The 23562-nt window shown below is 37.9% G+C and overlaps 2 protein-coding genes across 2 annotated transcripts; both read left to right on the top strand.

The window, feature by feature from the left end:
- Positions 1 to 6512, top strand: LOC126784241 (LRR receptor-like serine/threonine-protein kinase ERECTA). The gene is made up of 27 exons (XM_050509721.1): positions 1 to 76; positions 394 to 541; positions 666 to 737; positions 862 to 933; positions 1024 to 1095; positions 1183 to 1254; positions 1365 to 1436; positions 1530 to 1601; positions 1689 to 1760; positions 1848 to 1916; positions 2019 to 2090; positions 2176 to 2247; positions 2600 to 2671; positions 2851 to 2922; positions 3008 to 3079; positions 3159 to 3230; positions 3367 to 3438; positions 3513 to 3584; positions 3663 to 3734; positions 3848 to 3919; positions 4024 to 4092; positions 4196 to 4267; positions 4404 to 4477; positions 4630 to 4758; positions 4921 to 5268; positions 5472 to 5845; positions 5936 to 6512. The coding sequence occupies exons 1-27, from the start codon at positions 1 to 3 to the stop codon at positions 6311 to 6313; spliced, it is 2961 nt and encodes a 986-aa protein (XP_050365678.1). The 3' UTR covers positions 6314 to 6512.
- A 1260-nt stretch (positions 6513 to 7772) lies between these two features.
- LOC126784893 (myosin-15) lies at positions 7773 to 19220 on the top strand. The gene is made up of 38 exons (XM_050510431.1): positions 7773 to 7979; positions 8063 to 8209; positions 8821 to 8966; positions 9071 to 9227; positions 9545 to 9603; positions 9916 to 10072; positions 10312 to 10461; positions 10573 to 10709; positions 10963 to 11109; positions 11220 to 11321; positions 11672 to 11729; positions 11827 to 11928; positions 12021 to 12058; positions 12151 to 12277; positions 12361 to 12534; positions 12955 to 13086; positions 13194 to 13303; positions 13495 to 13555; positions 13684 to 13861; positions 13983 to 14188; positions 14363 to 14482; positions 14569 to 14667; positions 14837 to 15058; positions 15137 to 15276; positions 15473 to 15587; positions 15741 to 15788; positions 15863 to 15952; positions 16083 to 16253; positions 16473 to 16619; positions 16709 to 16876; positions 17041 to 17175; positions 17508 to 17578; positions 17663 to 17762; positions 17839 to 17895; positions 17984 to 18040; positions 18138 to 18218; positions 18311 to 18393; positions 18686 to 19220. Exons 1-38 carry the CDS (start codon positions 7860 to 7862, stop codon positions 18840 to 18842), a joined length of 4569 nt encoding a protein of 1522 aa, XP_050366388.1. The 5' UTR covers positions 7773 to 7859; the 3' UTR covers positions 18843 to 19220.
- The last annotated feature ends 4342 nt before the right edge of the window (positions 19221 to 23562 follow it).

Genomic DNA, 23562 nt, shown 5'->3' with positions numbered 1-23562 from the left:
ATGGCATTTCGGTTTGAGTCCTTGCTGCTGGGTTTGCTTGTTTGTGTGAGCTTTGGTAATGTGGATTCAGATGAAGGTGAGTTTCAGAAATTCTGATAGTTTTTGTTCTGTTTTTGCTTCACTTCGAGTGAGTGACTTTTAGTAGCTGGCTTCTGTTTCTATAGAACAGAATGTTTCTGTAGTTTCAAAATCTCAATAGCTGTTTTTAGTACTCAGAAAACTGGAGGGAGTGTGAAGCTTCAATCTTTAGCTTAACTAACTTGAGTGGCTTACTGAAGGTCTTCCATTTGATCAGAGCAGAGAACTAATGTGGTTTAATAGGGTTTTAGTTTTGTTTAATGGACTTTTATAGCTTTTGATTTGTGAGACACTGAGACTGAGATGTTTGATTATAATATGAAGGAGCAACACTGCTGGAGATAAAGAAATCGTTTAGGGATGTGGACAATGTTCTCTACGACTGGAGAGACTCACCGTCTTTAGACTATTGTGCTTGGAGAGGCATCACATGTGACAATGCCTCCTTCAGTGTCATTGCACTGTAAGTCGCTTTTCGTTTTCTTATTTGGGGTTGACTTAGTAATTGTGATTATTATAATTTTTATAAACAATTTTGTTCTTTTTGTTTCATTTTGGGTTTGCTGTTTTGTGTTTGTTGTGCGCAGGAATCTATCAAGTCTAAATCTTGAAGGGGAAATCTCACCTGCAATAGGGAATCTGAAGGGCCTCCAGTCCATGTAAACACTTCTCAACCACAATTTCCTGGTTTTTCATTTCTGGGTTTATTAAGGCTCTAGCTTTTACAGGAGTGGTGGATATTTAAGTAAAAAAATTGAATTTTGTTGTGTCTTATTTGATCAGTGACTTGAGAGCAAACCGACTTTCTGGCCAGATCCCAGATGAGATTGGTGACTGTTCGTCTCTGAGATACCTGTAAAGTCTTAACTGGATTGAGATTTGCTTAAGTTTATGATAATTTGGACAAAAATTGAGCGTTTAACACTAATCAATGACTGATATCAGGGACCTGTCCTTTAATGAGATAAATGGAGACATCCCATTTTCGATATCCAAGTTAAAGCAATTGGAATCCATGTAAGTTCGGGAAGTGCTTGATTTTGTAGTTAAAGCAACTCAGTATATTTTATATAATATAGTCTTACTTTCTAATTGGACTTCCAGAATGTTGAAAAATAATCAGTTGATTGGACCACTCCCTTCAACACTGTCCCAGATTCCTAACCTGAAGATGTTGTAAGTTCTAATTGCCATCTGCAATCAGGATTTATAACTTTATAACTTAATGTCCATTAACGATTAATCGATGTTTTATATCCCATATTTACCAATATGGGTGCTTGTAGAGACCTAGCCCAGAATAATCTCAGTGGGGAAATACCAAGGCTCATTTACTGGAATGAAGTCCTACAATACCTGTGAGTAAATTGATTAGTTCCTGGGTCCAAATCTACTCTTCATGGAAATGTTGTTTACATCTCTTAATTCATTTCATTTTATATTTATTAAAGTGGTCTGCGAGGGAACAATTTAGTTGGGAAGCTTTCTCCAGATATGTGCCAGCTAACGGGGTTGTGGTATTTGTAAGTTGCCTTTGAGCCTCTTCACTCAAACCTTGAACAAATTTACATTTTCCAACCAGTGTAACAATTTTCTATATTGTGCTTCAGTGATGTGAGAAACAACAGTTTGACTGGTAGCATTCCTCAGAATATAGGGAACTGCACTGCATTCCAAGTCTTGTAAGTATATCATCTAACTTGTGATGTGAAACATCTAGTTATGCCTTTCTAGGATAATTGACATATGTCTTGCATACTTTATGGCAGGGATCTGTCCTATAACCAGCTAACTGGAGAGATACCTTTTAACATTGGGTTCCTGCAAGTAGCCACCTTGTATGTACTTTCAACTTCCTTGATATAGTCATCTTGATCTGTCATTGTAAAACAATGGATATTTCGTTTGTTAAAATCCCTCTAATTTTTTTTTGTTCCAAGATCATTGCAGGGTAATCAACTTTTTGGGCCTATCCCCTCTGTGATTGGCTTAATGCAAGCACTTGCTGTGCTGTAAGTCGTTTAATTCTATCTATCTAAAGTTCATTCTCTATTGATGTTTATCTCCGGTGTCTTATATTTCTTGACTTCAATCCAGAGATTTGAGTGGCAACATGCTAAGTGGACCCATACCTCCGATTCTGGGAAATTTGACTTATACTGAGAAATTGTAAGTGCTACAGATGGAGGACATGAACTTTGATAGAAAAAATAATAAATATGAGTGCATGGTTTGTAAACTTCAATCATGGACATACATCTGATTTGCATCCGATCCCTGGAAGCGTTGACGATATATATTATTTACTGGATGGTTTCAGTTATTTAATGGCATGTGTCATAGGTCTACTTCAAGCATGCAACATCATCATCAATTTACTTCTGAACATGCTTGCCTGGGCAGACCAGATTTTGTTCTGCTCTTATTGAAACAGAAATGATGATAGATAACCGACAAAATTCCTTATCGAATGCATTAACTTTTCTAAGCAATATACTAACTGACCATCTTGTTTGTACAGGTATTTGCATGCCAACAAGCTTACTGGATCGATTCCCCCAGAGCTGGGGCAAATGGAACAGCTTCATTATTTGTACGAGCTGACACCCTTTTTTATTTTTCAACATCAGTTTTCCCCTCGATTATTTTGACAACTACATGTGCATCAGTGCATCTATGACAAAAGTTGGAACATCTTTGATTTAATTTATTCGTGTGATGTGGATATTTTCTGATTTTCAGTTCCTCTAAGTTTTGGTATTGGATTTTCAGGGTATTGAATGATAACCATCTTACTGGACAAATTCCTCCTGAACTTGGGAAGCTTACTAACTTGTTTGACCTGTACGTTTTTTTGCCACTAGTTTTTATAGTTCAGAATGGTGTTGCATGTCTGAAGTTTTAAGTTGCGTAATTAATATTCTTGCAGAAATGTTGCCAACAACAATCTTCAAGGCCCCATCCCTGATAATCTTAGCTCATGTACAAATCTCAATACCCTGTAAGCATATAACCTTAACTATTACATTGTTTCATTGACATAGTTCAAGGTGGTTATGCCTAATTAATTTTTTTGTCAGCAATGTGTATGGGAACAAATTGAATGGAACCATCCCACCTGCTCTTCAGAGGCTGGAGAGTATGACTTATCTGTAAGTTTTACCCCTTTGTTGAAATAGGCTGAAAGTTGAGATATTGGACGTTGTTTTCTGCCGCCTTCATGTTCCTCATGGTCATGTTAATTTTTAGTTTCTATCAATAACAAAAATAATATTAATTTTTTCTCAGGAATTTGTCCTCCAACAATCTTCATGGCTCTATACCAATTGAGCTGTCTCGGATTGGAAATTTGGATACTTTGTAAGTATAAATCGTTCTAGCTTATTCCTCTTTGGTTACTTCTTCTAACTATAAGTCTTCATATTTTTGCACAGGGATCTTTCTAATAACAAGTTTAGTGGATCCGTACCTTCTTCGCTCGGTGATTTGGAACATCTCCTTAAGCTGTGAGTTCAACTGCTCCATTTTTTAGGGGTTTTTTATTTTGCATTTCTGTTCTCCTGACACCTGCTCTACTGTGCTAGGAATTTGAGTAGAAATCATATGACAGGATTTATTCCAGCAGAGTTCGGTAACCTAAGGAGTGTCGTGGATATGTAAGTGCTTGTTATAGATGTTTAATGATTTAAATGGATACCATTGTCTTCTGTCTTTTGTACATCTAAGTGTGTATGCTATTTGTTTCCCTAATGTTAGATGTGTTTTGCAGAGATCTGTCAAATAATCAGTTGAGTGGAATGATTCCTCAGGAGCTCAGTCAGCTGCAGAATTTGTTCTCACTGTAAGTACCCATTTCTGTTGTTTTCGTAAGTTTAGGATGTTCAAGTCCTGGAACTTGATGTTTTTGGGTTTTGATGTTATTGTCACTTGTGGAATTTCTTACAGGAGGTTGGAGCACAACAATATATCTGGGGAAGTGATGTCATTGATCAATTGCCTCAGTCTTGCGGTGCTGTGAGTTAATTTATATTAAATATTCTCATTTCATCTAGCAGAGCCTGATGTAAGATTACCCACATACATTATTTTTCACAAATATGAAACTGAATCCTTGCAGAAATGTGTCTTATAACAACCTTGCGGGAGATATTCCTACGTCAAACAACTTCTCAAGGTTTTCACCCGACAGGTTAGAGAAACTGATCTTTGCATTTCCCGAGCTTCTTAAAAATTTAGCTGCACATGGATGGTTCATCTTACTTCACTGATGTCCACAGCTTTTTTCATGTTTTTTATTTTTATGTAATGAAACCTTTTGTGTGCAGCTTTGTTGGAAATCCTGGTATTTGTGGTTATTGGCTTAATTCTCCATGTCATGAGTCACGTCCAACAGAGAGAGGTAAGTATAATAATCAATAAAGACATCACGTTTTGCTTATCCTGAGTGTGAAATGCAATCACTATGGTTTGTGGCCATAATTCTGGCAGACCACATAAATTATCATAAAAAGAATTTCTCATATTTCATTCCGTGCATTTTTTTTCCTGCAGTTTCGTTATCCAAAGCAGCTATCCTGGGAATTGCTCTTGGTGCCCTCGTGATTCTTCTCATGATCCTTATTGCAGCCTTCCGCCCTTACCATCCAACTCCTTTCCCTGACGGTTCACTAGACAAACCAGGTACCTTTTTAAATGTTGGTCATTACTGCCACTCTGGGTGTTTGCTTAAATTATTAGTACTAGCTTACATTATTGGTTATAGCTGTTTTTGTTCATTTTCTTGTGAGGTTCAGCTTTAGTTGAAAGTGCCTGGCTAATTATTTTCATTTTGTGTATTACCAGTTAATTACTCAACACCAAAGCTGGTGATTCTTAACATGAATATGGCACTTCATGTGTACGAGGATATCATGAGGATGACAGAAAACTTGAGTGAGAAGTATATAATTGGTTATGGCGCATCAAGCACGGTGTACAAATGTGTTCTTAAGAATTGTAAGCCAGTGGCGATCAAGAGACTCTACTCTCATTATCCATCATGCTTGAAGGAATTTGAGACAGAACTTGGAACAGTTGGCAGTATCAAGCATCGAAATCTGGTCAGCCTCCAAGGATACTCTTTGTCTTCTTCAGGGAACCTTCTCTTTTATGATTATATGGAGAATGGCAGTCTCTGGGATCTCCTTCATGGTAAGTCAATATGTTCCGAATATCCTGGTTATGTTAATTTTAATTAGGAAACACTGTCTATGTGTCATCTAAACAAATTGGGTTATTTGAATAAGTATATCTACAATCTTATTTAGAAGGAATATCCTTCAGGAACATAACTCTAATAATTAGCAGAATGGTTTTAGCAGTACAAGGTGATTGACTTGTATTTAATTTGCTAGGCCCAACTACCAAGAAGAAAAAGCTGGACTGGGAAACTCGTATCCAGATAGCACTAGGAGCAGCTCAAGGGCTGACCTATCTCCATCATGATTGTTGTCCACGTATCATACACAGGGATGTGAAGTCATCTAACATTCTGTTGGACAAGGATTTTGAGGCTCATTTAACGGATTTTGGTATTGCTAAGAGCTTGTGCATGTCAAAGACACATACATCTACCTGCGTGATGGGCACCATTGGCTACATAGATCCCGAGTACGCCCGAACGTCCCGCCTTACTGAGAAGTCGGATGTTTATAGTTATGGGATTGTCCTGCTGGAGTTGCTAACAGGAAGGAAAGCTGTGGACAATGAATGCAATCTCCATCATTTGGTAAGTATTCATTCATGCCGATGCAATGTTAAAATGCTATACAACTGTTGGATCACCCAGTTACTCATAGAGCCTCTATTTGTCTCTTAGATCTTATCAAAGACAGCGAACAATGCTGTGATGGAAACAGTTGATCCTGAGATCACAGCCGCGTGCATGGACCTTGGAGCAGTGAAGAAGGTCTTTCAGCTGGCACTCCTATGCACAAAGAGGCAGCCAACAGACCGGCCGACTATGCATGAAGTAACACGAGTGTTGAGTAGCCTTGTGCCATCACCTACACAGCCGAAACAAGTAACCCTCAATCCACTATCCACTACACTACTCTCATCTGTCAAAGCGCAGTGCTACATGGACGAGTATGCAAACCTCAAAACCCCTCACATGCTCAATTGCCCATCCATGAGTACCTCCGATGCGCAGCTCTTTCTCAAGTTTGGAGAGGTAATTTCTCAAAACAGTGAGTGAAGAAGCACTGGGAAGAACAGTGAAGCTATCGATTATTTAATTTCTCAGTATGGCAAGTAGTGGCAGTTCTGAAGGTTCAGTTCATTGCAAATGTGTACAAAATGTCTGATCATCGATCAGTTATTGTAGGTGGAAAGAAGTAAAAAAGACGGACAAGTTTTCGTGTATTTACTAATAGATCTATAAAATGCTTCGTCTAGTTTTCTAGATCGGTGTTTACTGTTTAGGTATGAGCAGTTTTAATACTCCGAAGCACTATAGATGACCAATGTAGTTCATCAGTCACAAGTCCTAGTGGGTGTTAGACCGCCCAGGCGAGTGTGCAGTGTACAGGGTTCTGGCTGTGGAGATAGCATTATATGCGTGAGCGTGAGCGGCAATAATGGACTGTGAAGAAGCAATAATGCAGTGTGGAGCCTTTTTACGGCCACAGGACCATTTCTGTGTCAGTCTGGGGCTCACAGAGGTTGCTTGCCTCTATGACTCTTCTCTCTTTCATCATTTATGCAAATGGGTTCTGCCATCTCGACCGTTCTGCTTTTGAATTTTGAGTTTTGTGCACTTCAAAATGGGATCATTATGATCCATTCTGTTTCTCTAACGTAATGGCCGGCCGAGGCCCAGAGTCAAATTCGTTGGGGGCTCTTCTGCTTTCATCACTTGCCGTCGGTGACTTGTAGCATAGAATGAATTGTCCTCCGGGCACATCAAAATGGTGCTGGTGCTCCCTCGAGTTCATACTTCACACTCCGAGCATCTCTGATCTTTCCTACTGTAGTCTTGAGGTGCCTTATCGACGAGCACATTTGAGTGTCGCACATTGCATCCCACAACCCAACAATTCTCCTCAGTCATTTTCATTCAGAAGAAAGGACTCATTATCGACAGTTCTGCAAATTACATACATACTTCTTCGCACTAGATTCGATTCCAAGCCACTTGAAAGAACTATATGGATGTTTGTTGTGGGTTATTTCTCTCAACTAATTTTTCTACAGTTGGGAAAAAAGTAAATCTTTGTCAAACTTTCCATATCGGCTGGAACACTATAATTCCGTCCGAAAGAGGTAATCAATCTGGTAGAAATAAAATTGGTTACTATAAAAGACACCTCTGTACGTTACAAAATTCAAAATCATACAAAATCTTTACCAGATCCCTAACTCAATAAATAAATTAAAGTATTCACACGTTTTTTTTTTTTTAAAAGAAGAGCGGAAATTGTGGGCTGAAATAAGGTTAGGTCAGCGCGGGGGCAATAGTGGCACGTGCCGTGTGGTATAAAATAAACCGCCATTAATTAATATTAGAAAGTTTATCTCTGCAACTGACGGAGGGGTTAGGTGACGTGTCCAGTACGCACTTTGAAATGTGCTTCGCCATTTTTTGGACTCTCCACCTGTTAGGGCGGGAACCCAAATTTTCACCCCTAAACCAAAACCCCCCCTCCCTCTCTCTCTCCCCCTTTTTGTCTTTCTCTCTCTCTCTCTCTGTTTGGCTCTCGATTTCAATTTCCGAGAACCGCTAGGGTTTTCTGGTTCGGGCCATGAGTCTCCGGAAGGGCTCCAAGGTCTGGGTCGAGGACCGCGATTCCGCCTGGCTCCCCGCCGAGGTCGCCGACTTCAAAGGCAAGCACGTCCAGCTCCTCGCCGCTTCCGGCAACAAGGTCTGCCCTTTTGTCCTTTTGAATTCAAGTTTAATTCATTTTGTGTGTGTGTGTGTTGATTTGTGAGTTTTTGGAGTGTGTAGGTTTTGGCGTCGCCGGAGAAGCTGTATCCGAGGGACGCCGATGAGGACGAGCATGGCGGAGTCGACGACATGACCAAATTGACCTACTTGAACGAGCCGGGAGTGCTCTACAATCTCAGGAGGAGATATGCTCTTAATGATATCTATGTGAGTGTGAAATTGCTTCACTAATTCACTGCTACTAGTAGTAAATGATAGGGCTTTTTTTTTAATTTCTGTCTTAAAGTTGGTTAATTTGGTACTAGTTTACGATTTTCGAGCTTCCTACGTGGTGGACTGATGGAATTTGAGAATTGTGACTAGATGGTGGTGTTGGAGTGACAGTGTTTAGTTGCATTTCAAGTGAAGTATTAATTGCTTTGTGATGGTTTTCACTTTGCAAGCTACTGGTTCTTGTTTACCCTAGATCAGACTAAGATAATGCTTTGGAATGTACACATTCTATAAATGTATACACAGTCACGTGATAGGGTAAGGGCTTGAGTTCATTACCATTGATAGGGTTTTAATTTAACTGCTTAAATGTATACACAATCACGTGAGCACGAGTGTGTGTAAGACTTGTTTGTTTTGGGGATGAAGATGTGGTGTTATTAATGTGACAGCAGGGGTATATACACGTTGTCTAATCATCATTTCGAATGATAACGGTTCTTTTTATGTTTCTGTTTTAGGAAATGCATCCATATACCCCTTTTTGTTTCTCTTTTTTAGAAATGCAGTGACACTCAACATAAATTGTTTTCTTTTGTCATTAGACATATACAGGGAGCATTTTGATTGCCGTTAATCCATTCACTAAGCTTCCACATCTATACAATGTACATATGATGGAGCAATATAAGGGAGCTCCTTTTGGCGAGCTAAGCCCCCATGTGTTTGCCGTGGCTGATGCATCTTATAGGTATGCTGACGTTTTGTTCTTGTATGAAATTTGACTGTCAACCCATGTTACATTGCTATTATGTTTAGTGACTCAAGCTAGCTTCTTTTGGTATTATAATTCAGAGCAATGATGTCTGAGGGTTGTAGCCAATCAATACTTGTCAGTGGTGAAAGTGGAGCTGGGAAAACAGAGACAACGAAACTGATTATGCAGTACCTTACTTATGTAGGAGGTCGGGCCGCTAGTGATGAGAGAACTGTTGAGCAGCAGGTTCTTGAAGTAAGATTTTACATCAATTCAAACAGGTTTACTATCTATGTAAACATTTGCAATCTGGATGAGAGCATGCATAGCTTTCTACTCTTGTAGATATATATTTTTTAATATTTGCCACAGAATTGTGGGAAAGAAAGTGGGGTTGAGGCATATGAATTATCTTCTTTGGTGTTTTTTTTTGGGGGGGGGGGGGTGGGTTCTATAGGTCGACATGAAGCCTAGGAAAAGGAGATGAGATTCATGTTTACTGAAAAGATTGACTAACGTGGAGTTCTTGTTGTTGTTATTCTGTAACTGATTTTACTTTTCGCATGGTTTAGTCAAATCCCCTGCTGGAGGCTTTTGGGAATGCGAGGACTGTTAGAAATGACAATTCAAGGTGCGGTACTAATTTGATTATGCAGTTGCTTGAGGTTTCTTGTTACTATTCAATGCTATGTTTCAGCTAAAATGCTAGTCATGAGAAGATAGATATAATTGTCCCTAAACTCTTTCTGCCTTTTGTAATAATGATATTATGTCATTATTAAAAACCTTCTCTTCTATTGCATTTGAACCAATTAGGATAAGGTTGACTGTGAGTACGGTTATTCTAGCAGTAGCTCGGCATCCTATTGTGCGATTTTCTGTTGGGTTTATTTAATGTTAATCTAAATATGTTTTAATTTAATTTCTTGCTTCTATCGGGCAGTCGTTTTGGCAAGTTTGTTGAGATTCAGTTTGATGCAAACGGGAGAATATCTGGAGCTGCAATCAGAACTTACCTGTTGGAGAGATCCCGTGTTGTGCAGATAACAGACCCGGAAAGGAATTACCACTGTTTTTACCAATTGTGCGCATCTGGAAAGGTTCCTTATATTATTTGTGGCTGTATTTATCACATGACTACAATTGTATCTTAGCATCTGCATTCGTGTATTTGTTTATCATTGTGTCTATATATGTAAACATGCATGAACTATATGTTCCTTGCCCCTCAGGTTGTTTCAAGTTGTTCTGTGTTTGCTTGTGTTTGTTCCATGTATATGATGGTATGTCTGGAATTTATCTTCAAGCTTAAGTTGTTTTGGCTGTCTCATGTGTCTAGGATGCAGAGAAGTACAAGTTGGACCATCCAAGCCACTTTCACTACCTGAATCAAAGCAAGACGTATGAACTGGATGGAGTCAGCAATGCAGAAGAATACATGAAGACAAGAACAGCAATGGATATTGTTGGCATCAACCACGAAGAACAGGTTTATAAACTTTGTCTGAGAGGATGGCTCTTTAAAGCATTCTCCCCGTATTTGATTGTTTGTTCAGGGATGATATTGAAAATCATTTGTTTTATCTTTTCCAATCAATAGGAAGCAATATTTCGCACCTTGGCTGCGATCCTACATTTGGGAAATGTTGAATTTTTACCTGGAAAAGAGCATGACTCTTCTGTTCTAAAGGATCAGAAATCCAGCTTTCATATGCAGATGGCTGCAAATCTTTTTATGTAAGTGATTTATGTAGCCTGGCTTGAACTTATTTTTTCTGAATCAGCATTAGCAGACTAATCTCATTGCCTCCTAGTCATCTTTAGAATTATGATTCTGGACCTTTTGTTTTAGGACGTTATAATGCTATATTGTTCTGTATAGGTTACCCTTGAAATTTTTGAAATGTTCCCTTTTGTTTGCAATAGGAGCATTTCATGATATCCAGAACCGTTCTTTTTCATTTTTTAACTTTGTTACTTTACAAATCAGGTGTGATGAAAACCTCTTGTTAGCCACATTATCTACTCGTACAATCCAAACTCGTGAAGGAATCATTATTAAAGCTCTAGATTGTAATGGTGCTGTTTCGAGTAGAGATGCATTGGCAAAGACTGTTTATGCTCGATTGTTTGATTGGTATGCATTAACATGCCCCCCCCTCCCCCTCTTTCAGAGCTGTTTAGTTCAAGGTGGTTTTCTTGAAGATATATTGTTTTTAAGTTACTTGGAACGTGATAATTTCACAGGCTTGTTGAGAAGATTAACCGGTCTGTTGGGCAAGACTTGAATTCCCAAATGCAGATTGGAGTTTTGGACATTTATGGTTTTGAGTGCTTTAAAGACAACAGGTAAAATTCTTAAATCACCTGTGTTGTGATTTAGCTTATGTGATTTCTATGCAATTTTAGTTTGCAGCTGGAGTAGTCAATTTAGTGGCAATGCAATGTTGTATAGCATGTTAGTATGTTATCATTGTGCTCTGAACTTGCTTGGACATATCCAGAAAATTTATGAGCCTTTACTACATAAACTTTCAGCTCTAAGGTTAACTGTTATTGTTAATTGGTGATAGTTGCTAAATTGTAGTCGTTGCACAACTTGCACCTTAATATTGTATCTTCATCATGATCATTGTTATAGAATGAAGTCTGTGATTGTTCTATATTCCTTTTATTAATTAAGGTATTATCTTCCACAGTTTTGAGCAATTTTGCATCAATTTTGCTAATGAGAAGCTGCAGCAGCATTTTAACGAGGTGTGTATTGCTGTTTCTGAAATTTTTATACTTTTATCTTGTGCTATCATTCAATTTTGTGTTACTATTATCCCAACTTCTCTTGCACTTGCTCCAGCATGTATTCAAGATGGAGCAGGAGGAGTATAGCAAAGAGGAAATCAATTGGAGCTACATTGAATTTATAGACAACCAAGATGTTCTAGATTTGATTGAGAAGGTTTCTTCCCCTTCTATCTCACAAGTTTTGTCAATACATTTTTTCTAGTGATATATCAATGGACCTTAATGTTATTCTACATTGATTTGCAGAAACCTCTTGGGATCATTGCTCTGTTGGATGAAGCTTGGTATAATCAAGTTCTTCACTATACCCTGGTCTATGTTATACTCTCTACATTATGTTTTTGTTTTCCTTATCCTGATTTTCCTATCTTTGCAGCATGTTTCCGAAATCAACACACCACACATTTTCAACCAGGTTGTTTCAGAGTTTCCGTGACCACCCAAGGTGGGAGAAGGCAAAATTTTCGGAGACAGATTTTACTTTGTCCCACTATGCTGGAAAGGTATATCATTTTCATGACCTAATTGTGCATATATCTATCCACATGATTTTTACTGATTAGTCTACTCTTCACTGTTTCTGTAGGTCACTTATCACACAGATTACTTTTTGGATAAGAACCGTGATTATGTTGTGGTAGAACACTGCAATCTTTTGTCTTCATCAAAATGCCCCTTTGTTGCTAACCTTTTCTGCTCGCTACCTGAAGAATCATCAAGATCATCGTACAAATTTTCTTCTGTAGCCACTAGATTTAAGGTATATCTAATCCAATATTCATCGGATGTATCTGCTTAAACATATAAGTTGACATAAGGAAAGAAATTAAATAGGAGAAGACTGTTACCATAAGAACTTTCTCTTTTATTGTCCATATGCAACTAAGAATCTGTTCAAGAAGTTTGCATCAGATTGATATCTGATTCAAGATTTCAAAGTTCAGTGCAAAAAATAGCTTCCTTGCGTTCGGTTGATTTAGTTTGGAAGCGATACTTTTCTCAAACTGACCTACCATGATATATAATGATATTCAAATGTGTATCAGCTATGTATGCATATATGTGCATACTATATGTTTATTGTCATTGAAGTTGTGTAAAAACTCTTTTAAAGAACTTATAAATATCATAGTGGGTTTCATGCTACTGATATTTCCTTACTGTTATTTTGGCATTCCAGCAACAACTTCAAGCATTGATGGAAACCCTCAATACAACAGAACCTCATTATGTACGCTGTGTTAAGCCAAACTCATTGAATCGACCACAGAAATTTGAGAATCTGAGCATCTTGCACCAATTACGCTGTGGGGTTAGTACAGACTTTTTTTTTGGTTGGGACTGTTGATATACTTGCAGATAAAATAGTTGCCTACTTAATTTTTATTATCATTTAATGATTTTCTTATTTGACTTTAGGGTGTCCTAGAGGCTGTTCGGATAAGTCTGGCAGGTTATCCCACACGTAGGACTTACTCAGAGTTTGTAGATCGTTTTGGATTATTAGCTCGTGAATATGTGGACGTAAGGTAGTTTTATTCATTCTCTTAATGCTTTATAATATTTACTTATCAGTTTTGTGTTGGTTTATAAATTTAGCTGCTTTTGTGTTTGTTTATTTAGAATTTTGTTTTAAATTATTTCCTAAAAATTGTTTGCACACTTTTCCCCGCTTCCCTTATTCTGCATACTAATATATTGATTTATTATCTCCATGTAGCTATGATGAAAAATCTACAACTGAGAAAATTCTGAAGAATTTAAAGCTTGCAAATTTTCAGGTAATGTTCCTGTATGTTTGAAAGCATTGTTAGTGGGCATGTATCTCTACGGGCTACACAATTGTGTTAATATTTGTACATTCCCATGTGTATCAAATAATTGACAATGTTTCCTCCTAATTTTCAAGTTGGGTAAACACAAAGTGTTTCTTAGGGCTGGTCAAATCGGAGTTTTGGACTCCAGACGCGCTGAGGTCTTGGACAATGCTGCAAAGCGTATACAATGTCGGTTGCGAACATTGCTTGCTCGCAGGAATTTTGTTTCAACTCGTGCTGCTGCAGTTGCACTTCAAGCTTTTTGTAGAGGTCCTTCCAAGTTCTTTTTGTAGATTTCATCAGAAACACAGATCTTATTCTTCCTATCACTTAATTGTGATTTTTTATGTATATTAATATTCTTATATATATATATATATATTTTATGAAGGATTCCTTGCTAGATCACTGTATGCTGAAAAACGAGAGACAGCTGCTGCTATTTTCATTCAGAAACATGTTCGAAGGTGGCTATCGAGGCATGCTTATGTTGAATTACATTCAGCTGCTGTTACCATGCAGTCCAATATTCGTGGTTTTTCAACCCGCCTAAGATTTGTCCATGGAAAGAAACATAAAGCTGCTACTGTGATCCAGGTAAGAAATATTCCTGTGTCTTATGTTGCCTTGTGCAAGCAGTGGTCCTACATATACTTGTGTTATATTCTTATATGTTCATGTATGTCTTTTGCATAAGATCATCTGGCTGGCTTCTGCTTCATATGCCATCATAGCCTTTTGGTTTCTGGTTTGACATAATATAAATTGTAGGCTCGATGGAGGATGCGCAAGGTTCGCTCAGCTTTTAAACATCATCAAGCTTCTATTGTAGCCCTACAATGTCTTTGGAGGCGGAAGTTGGCAAAGAGAGAACTCCGAAAGCTTAAGAAGGTGATTGAGATTCCGTTGCTTCTCGTATATTCAAATTTCATAAAAAGGTAACTCAGTGCCATTAATTCTTTGTTTACTATTTTTAGGAGGCAAATGAAAGTGGTGCCTTACGTTTAGCTAAGAATAAACTCGAGAAGCAGATGGAAGATCTCACATGGCGATTGCAACTTGAAAAAAGAATACGGGTATATATTTTTACTGTGCAACTCCATTCCATCGTTCATGTAGTATTGACAATGAAGTTCTCTCTTCCTTAAAAAAATTGTTGAAAATGTCATGTAAACAATTAGCATTGTCTTGCTTGCTTTACAGATGCTTGAGGTTTCTTTCTAATTGCAAGAATATGGAATGCAGGTTTCTAATGAAGAAGCTAAGTCAGCTGAAATTTCAAAGCTTCACAAAGTGGTGGAATCTTTGAACCTCGAGTTAGATGCATCAAAACTGGCAACAATTAATGAGTGCAACAAGAATGCAGTGCTACAAAATCAATTGGAACTGTCAGGGAAAGAAAGATCTGCTTTGGAAAGAGAACTCATTGATATGGCCGGATTGAGAAAGGAAAATGCTGTTTTAAAAGTGAGGAATGTGGTGCTTTTCTTAAAAAAAAGTATTTTTTTTCTAAGTATAATGTGATATCTAATTAATTGTTCCCAGAGTTCGTTGGATGCTTTGGATAAGAAGAACTCTAACCTAGAGAGTGAGCTACTCAAGGCTCAGAAAATCAGCAATGACACCATTAGGAAGCTGCAAGAATTCGAACAAAAGTGTAAAGATCTCCAACAGAATGTCAGCAGGTATTTTCTCAGCCATTCACAACCTACTCCAATTCATTAGTTCAGTCTAATTATGTGTCTACATGTTTTATTCAGTCAACAGTTTCTCCTTAAATTTACATCCTTTTTTTTCTGTACATGGGCTTGTTCAAATTCTGCATCTATCATGCTCTTGCGTCTTATCTTAATTTGTGCTTATTATTTATTTAATTTACAGTCTGAAGGAGAAACTTTCAGTTTTGGAGGATGAGAATCATATCATGCGACAAAAGGCCCTTGCTGTGACTCCAAAGAGCACTCGACGTGGTTATGAAATGGCATCAATTCCTGAGGTAATATATGCATGATTCTATTTTGCCCATGTGCTATTCTCCAGCTACCACTGGGGAGCAGAAATAAATTAAATAAAATGAAATGGGTGAGCGATCATTTCAATATTAGAGCCATGGTCTCCTCTTAAGATTATTGTTTTTTGATGGTAACAGAAGAACTCTGGTGCACTTGTTCCTCACACAGATCGAAGGCCTGAATTTGTAAGACATGATCTCTCTCTCTCTCTCTCTCTCGTATTGTTGTAACAAATATTAAATGTTTGTTTCTGATATAGGAATCACCCACACCTTCAAAAATGATAACACCCTTTTCACATGGCCGGTCTGAATCCCGGCGAACAAAGTTAGCAGCGGAGAGGCACCAGGTTGTGACTCTTATTGTTTCTTGACCGTGATCTTTGTCTTTTGAAATTCATTGTCATGTTCATACAGACTGTATTTGATGTTTTCTTCAGAAGTGTAATTGTGTTTAACACCTTGCTTTGATGTGTACAGGAGAACTATGAATTCCTATCAAGGTGTATTAAAGAAGATATTGGGTTTAAAGACAGTAAACCATCAGCGGCTTGTATCATATACAAATGCCTTCTTCAGTGGCATGCTTTCGAGTCTGAGCGGACAGTTATTTTTGACCATATAATCGAGGGGATAAATGAAGTTCTAAGGGTAACTATCTTTTATGAAGTTAATTTGTGTTTTTTTTTTTGCATACCTGAAATACATAATGTTGGTGAGCATTAGTATTTTTTGTGTGGTACTTGTGGCTGTTTTTTTTCCCTTGAGAAGAGATGAAGGAAACTAATAGTGAGAAGCCTTGTTTCATCTAGGTGATATTCAGATTTCTTAAAGAGTTATTTGTACTTAAATCATTTGCATTTGTTTCAGGTTGGAGATGAGAACATTACCTTGCCATATTGGCTGTCCAATGCCTCAGCACTTCTGTGTCTTCTGCAGAGGAATTTACGACCAAATGGTTTCCCACCAACTCAGCGTTCAGCAGGGTCTTCCAGTTTAGCTCTAAGGATTGCTCATGTAAGTTGCAATTAAATGTGGGTTTCACCCCTAAAAATTTATTTTGTGTATTTAATAGTTTTAATACATGTCATTTTGCATATTTATAGGGACTGACATCACCATTCAAACAAGGAGATGCTATGTCACATCTAGAAGCAAGATATCCAGCTATACTATTCAAACAACAACTTACTGCTTGCGTAGAGAAGATTTTTGGGTTGATGCGTGACATTTTGAAGAAGGAATTGTCCCCGCTACTGGGATCATGCATTCAGGTGACTCAATCTAACCTCTGAATTGATAGGTTGTAGGTGCATTTTATTGTATTGTAAGAAGCATAAGTCCCGAATTTGTATCCATGTTTAGTGTGCTCATCTTGTGGCATAGTTTCTTTGCGTTATTCTTGATTTGATCCTTGGCTCTTCATACAATTTCCAAGGCGCCTAAAGCTGCACGAGTTCATGCCGGGAAGTCTAGATCACCTGGTAATGCGCCTCAACAATTACCTGGGAGTCAGTGGGACAACATAATCAAGTTTTTGGATACCCTAATGATTCGATTGCGTGGAAATCATGTATGTGGGCTAAATTCTTCTCATTCATTTATAGAGTACTTTTGTTGCTGGAATATCCATATCACATGCTGAAAAGCATGCTGGGGGCATGTATACCCAAGCCATATTAAGGGTTGAGGAGACTTATGATATCACAAGATGATACTGTTGCTACAAGTTACAACTTTATGATGGAGTCAACTCTTTATTGTTCATGCACCAAGTTAAAAATCCTAAAATATTATGTTTTATTTCTTGTTGTGTTGAAGCTAAAAGAACCCTATCAAAAGTTGCTATATTATGCTGTTTTGTGACTTTATCTGATTCTGACCTAAGCTTAATACTTTATTCAGGTACCTTCATTTTTTATTCGCAAGCTAATTATACAGGTCTTTTCATTCATAAATATGTCACTTTTTAACAGGCAAGAGTTTACTGCTATTCCATTTTTTTGTTTTCTGTAAAATCATTTTAATGATTTATTGACTTCTCTTCTTTCCTTTGGTAGTCTGCTTCTGCGACGTGAGTGTTGCACATTTTCAAATGGAGAATATGTAAAATCAGGTCTAGCTGAACTGGAGAAGTGGATTGTCAACACAGGGGATGAGGCAAGTATAATTTCATGTTGCAAGAATTTTCTGTTTTGGTGGTTAATACTTTCCTCTGAATCTTTGATCGGTGTAGTTTGCAGGAACCTCATGGCACGAGCTAAATTATATTAGGCAAGCTGTTGGTTTTCTGGTATATAGCTTAAACTGTTTCTTTGGCTTTATAGAATCCATGATCTATCAGAAGTCAGGAACCGTTCTTACTTGTTGCTTTGATTTAGGTAATTCATCAGAAGAGGAGAAAATCTCTGGATGAGATCAGGCAGGACCTTTGTCCGGTATGATTCTTTTGCTTGTGTATTCTCAATTTTGTGTTGTCCTGTCAAACTTATAAACTCACAAATTGAACCCATCGTGATTGTAATCAATGTACAGGCATTGACAGTTAGGCAAATCTATCGAATTAGTACCATGTACTGGGATGACAAATACGGCACTCAGAGTGTGTCCAATGAGGCATGTTTGCATTCTTTGTTCCTTGTTTTGATGTATCTATGTTTGTGGGTCCTTTTGTTTTTCTATAAATCTTTTGACATTACCGCTGGCAGGTGGTTGCCCAAATGAGGGAACTTCTTAACAAGGACAATCAGAATCTAACCTCCAATTCATTCTTGTTGGATGATGATTTAAGGTAGTCCCTGCTTTGCATTGGAGTATTGGGTCAAACTGTCAAACTATGTTGACAACTAAATCTTGCTTCTCATTTGGTTTAAAATTGAATGGCACATCATGTTATATATATATATATATATATAACATGATGTGCCATTCAATTTAAACCAATATTGGGAACTGGATTTGGGATTTTGCCATCTTAAGTTGGGACTGGATTTGTTGGGCTTTCTGAAAATTCTCATCTTTGTATGCACTGCCGTCTTGTTATCTCATATTTGATTTTCTAACTTTTGATTTTCTGGTTGCAGCATTCCTTTCTCTACAGAAGATATTGACAAGGCAATTCCTCTTATTGATCCTTCAGATATTGAAATTCCATCTTCCTTGTCTGGTTATTCTTGTGTTCAGTTTCTTGTTCCACACCAAAATGAAATAGTACGTTCATCCGAAATAGTTGCTGCATAAAGCTTGTTTTGAATTCAAAGGTTAACGCAGTGCCCTGAAGTTTACAGTTGTAGGCAACCATGGCTTCTCTCCACCCACAAAAAATATGGAGCAGTAGTCATCTAAATATTAGAGGGTGACTCCATACATTGCTCTAATTTGTTGCTAAGTGTTCAGGGGATTCATCAGGCCTGATGAATTCATTTTAAATCATTTGTAGGTGTAGGACTGGTTTGCTGTAATTAGGTTTCATTATATTTTGTTGGGTTCTTTATTCTTTTTTTCCTTTCTGGGGGAGGGTTGTGGATAGTTGAACTTCGTCTTCAAGGCGACACTTTGTACCGACCGAATCTGGTTCATGTTGTATTATAATGTTAAATGTAAATTTATTTCTCTGTACATTAGCTGTGGCCCTAGAGGACAAGTCTTTCTGAGTATTGCAATTAAGTGGTTCAGAAAAGGGAAAAGCATCATCAGATGTAAGAAAAAGAAAAAAAAGCAAACCACTGGTATTGAACTATGTACATTCGTAATCCAATGCACATAATTTGCATCTACTCCATTTTGAGTCAATGAGTCTTATTAAGTTACTGCATCAGTACATGTATATCTGACACCTGAGTGAGTAACACTTCAAGACTGACTCACATTGCCGGCAACTCTTGCGCAGAGATGGGAAACCGGAAGGAGGGAATATGCATGGAATGTAAATGATGGTGATGGTAAGAGAGAGAGAGAGTTGCTGACTTGTTGTGAGACCCGAAAGGTCTTATTGACTTGTTAATCGTGGAGTCTTAAGGTTAACGCATTTTAAGCGGACAAATAAGGAACCTAGTAAACCCAATGAAATAAACCAAGTTGTTGATGAGGCTTGGCGCCCGGATTCTCGGGTGAAACCCCTTTCTTCTAGATTCATCAAAACTGGCAACTATTAATTAGTGCAACAAGACTGCAGTGCTACAGAATCAATTGGAACTATCAGGGAAAGAAAAACATGCTTTGGAGAGAGAACTTAATGATTTGGCTGAATTGAGAAAGGAAAATGGATTTTTAAAAGTGAGTGATGATGCTTGGTGAACTATTTTTTTTCAAATGTTTTATATTTTCTACTTTATTGTGATATCTGTGTGCTGGTTTCTGTTATTTCTATCATTTTGAACTTGAATTCTCTAGGCATGAAGTAGTCTACCATGGGCAAAATTTCTTATTTCACATTTTGCTTAGCATCACTAATGAGTATACTGATTTTTCTATTTTTCATAAAAGCTGTTATGGTTACATAATTTAAAGAATGAAACATGGACTTTCTGTGGATGCTTAAACCTCCCTGCTTACCCTTTTCGCATTGAAAAATTTGATCACGAAGCATTTTCGACCATTTCTTGACGAGTTAATTTGAAACTGTTTCAGGTTGGGGATGTGAACATTACCTTGCCATATTGGCTCTCGAATGTCTCCACACTTCTATCTCTCTTGCAGAGGAATTTACGACTAAATGGTTCTCCAGCAACTCGGTGTGTAGCTCTGGGTCTTCCAGTGTACCTCTTAAGATTCCGCATGTGAGTTACAATTCAAACTCAATAATCTTTCTTTAATCCCGTTGGTAAATGTCATATTATTGCATATTCACAGGGACTGGCATCACCATTCAATCAAGGAGATGCGATGTCACATTTAGAAGCAAGATATCCTGCTATTCTGTTCAAACAACAGCTTACTGCTTGCGTGGAAACGATCTTTGAGTTGATCCGTGAAAGTTTGAAGAAGGAGCTGTCCCCTCTACTGGGATCATGCATTCAGGTGACAGGCTAAGCACTTATTTGTGTTTATATAAATTATAGGTGCATTATCACACAATGCATTTTATTTTATTATTAGTAGCATTAGTCCCCAATATACATCCATGTTTAGTGTGCTCATCTAGTCGTATAGTTGTTTTGCATTATTCTTGATATCCTTGGCTCTTCATATAATTTTTAAGGCACCCAGAGCTAAACAGCCTGAAACAGTTCATGCTGGGACTAGATCACCTGGTAATGCTCCTCAACAATTACCTGGGAGTAAGTGGGACAATATAATTAAGTTTTTAGATACCCTTATGATTCGACTGCGTGGAAATCATGTATGTGGGCTAAATTCTTCTGATTCATTTGTAGAGTACTTTTGTTGCTGGAATATCCATATCACATGCTGTAAAGCGTGCTGGTTGTGTTCACCCAAGGCATATTTATGGTTGAGTAAAGACTTACTATATATCACCAGATGATACTATTGTTATAACCTTATGATGGAACCAACTCTTTGTTATTCATGCACCAAATTTGAACTCCTATCATTGTAATAACCCTAAATTTTAAACAATGATAGTTTGATTTGGAATTCTATAAAATTTCGAATTTTAATAGAATGAACGTATTTGGTTGCGACGTTAGTAAACGAGAAACGGAAACGTTCTCGGAACGTTTAAATTGAAAAACGTTACATTTCCGTAACGTTTATATCGACTTTTATTCCGTCAATCGGTTGCGAAAACTTTCTTCACGGAAGTTGTAGAGCACGTCGATACGAGTTCGTGGATATGTGACGCGTTCGAATCGGACGTCGGAGGTAAAAGTTATTAACGTCGGAAGTTAGTTTCCGATTTGGAAACTAGTATAAATAGGTAATTATAGGTTTAGGGTTTCCTTAATCAGAAACCCTCACCTCACTTCTCTCTCTCTTCACTTCCGCCGCACACCCTCTCTCACCCTCGGATACCTCTCTCTCCCCCGAAACCCCATCTTCCTCTCCTTCACAACCCGAGCTCTCTCCCATCTTCCTCTCCTTCACGATCGGACACTCTCACCCACCCTCTCCCTCTCATCTCTTCCCGAGTTTTCTCTCTCTCTCGGTCCCTTCTTTTCCCCGAGTCTCTTCCATCTTCTCCGAGCGTCGCTCCTCACCGCCGGCAGCTACGACCTCACCACCACGACGTGACCACCCCACGAGCTCGACGCATCACGGCGACGCAGCGAAGCTCGGCGTGACTCTCGGACGCAAACGCAGGCGGTCCGAAGCTACCAAGGAACTTCAACGATTTCAATTCGTGAATTTAGGTAAGGGTTGTGGTTAGATCGATTGTGGGATTGCTTGTTGTTGTAATTATGATTGTTTTGGGGAAGTTTGAAGTAGATCGGAGAGGGGGAGCGGAGGAGAAGAAGGAGGAGATACCGCCGCCTAGAGGCGGCGCGTGAGGAGGCTAGGGATAGCCTAGGGGTCGGCGGAGGCCGTAGGAAGATAGAGGAGGAGGAGGGGGAGAGGTTGGGCACGGCGGTGGCGTCACACGCTCCGTGGTTAGCCTCGGCGCGTGTGCCCCACGCGCGGCCGGCCGGAGGTGGCGCGTGTGCCACACGCGCCGCCGTGTGAGGCGGTGTAATTAGTTTTGACTGAAAAGGGTATTTTGGTAATTTACTGTGTAACGGTAAATGTAAATTTTATTTACGTATGGTAAATGTAATTAAGTTTTACCTACGGTAAATGTAATTATAAATTACTTTCAGTAAATGTAAAAAGTAATTTGTAAAAGGGTAATTTAGTAAATTTTATTTACTGAGTTGTATTTACATTTAAATCGTACGTATACGTACAGAAATACGTATTAATATTTATACGTACAGAAATACGTATTAATATTTATACGTACAGAAATACGTATTAATATTTATACGTACAGGAATACGTATTAATATTTATACGTACAGAAATGCGTATTAATATTTATACGTACAGAAATGCGTATTAATATTTATACGTACAGAAATACGTATTAATATTTATACGTACAGAAGTACGTATATAGTATTTATACGTACAGAAATACGTATATAGTACTTATACGTACAGAAATACGTATTAATTGAGTATTGCACAGTAACCGTGAATAGTGAACAGTGAACAGTAACTTCGTAAAACCAAAATTGCTGAACAGTAACCGTATATTACTGTTTTGGCATTTAAAGGTTTACGAAACGATTCTAAATTCTTTTCTTATTCTTTTAAGGTGATCGTTAAATCGAGGAAAGGAATTAGCATCGCGAATTGTGGAATTACGCTCAAGTCATTAAGGTGAGTAAAATCTCACTGAAATTACGAATCTACCCTCGTGGTGATTCAACATTTTTGCAAGTGTGTTTATTTAATGAATTACAACATGTATATAACTTAGTGGACTACGTATATATAGTATAATGGTAATAAATACATATATATATATATATAGTTCATTAAATTACATACTGTTATTAATTCATTAAAAATAGTCATTTCGGTGACAGAAAAATTGTGCATGTGTGATTTTAATGGTACGATATGATGTGAGATTATCGTACGAAATTTTTCAGGTGTTTATGAAATATGACATGTATATGATATAGTGGACTATGTATATATTGTATAAATGGTAAATAAATACGAATATATATAGTTTGCTATATAATATACTGTTATGATTTTTATTATGGATATATTGTGAAAGTTTTAAAACGTACAATATGATGAGTGATTATTGTACATGATTTTATCACGGAAAATGTGAAATATTGTGATTTGTCTTCGGACGTGATGTGTGGTACAATATGATGTGAGATTATTGTACATGTGAGGCAAGTCGGAACCTAGCCTTTGGCCGGGCGAAAGTTACGATACAGTTAGAGCTCTAGTTTGTCTGCCATAGTACTGCATGGGAGGTAACGGGTGGTTATCT

This window comes from Argentina anserina, chromosome 2, assembly GCF_933775445.1.
Source record: "Argentina anserina chromosome 2, drPotAnse1.1, whole genome shotgun sequence".
Classification (NCBI taxonomy): Eukaryota; Viridiplantae; Streptophyta; class Magnoliopsida; order Rosales; family Rosaceae; genus Argentina; species Argentina anserina.
The sequence above is the reverse complement of the archived record's forward strand: the minus strand, read 5'-3'. Positions and strand labels throughout refer to the sequence as shown.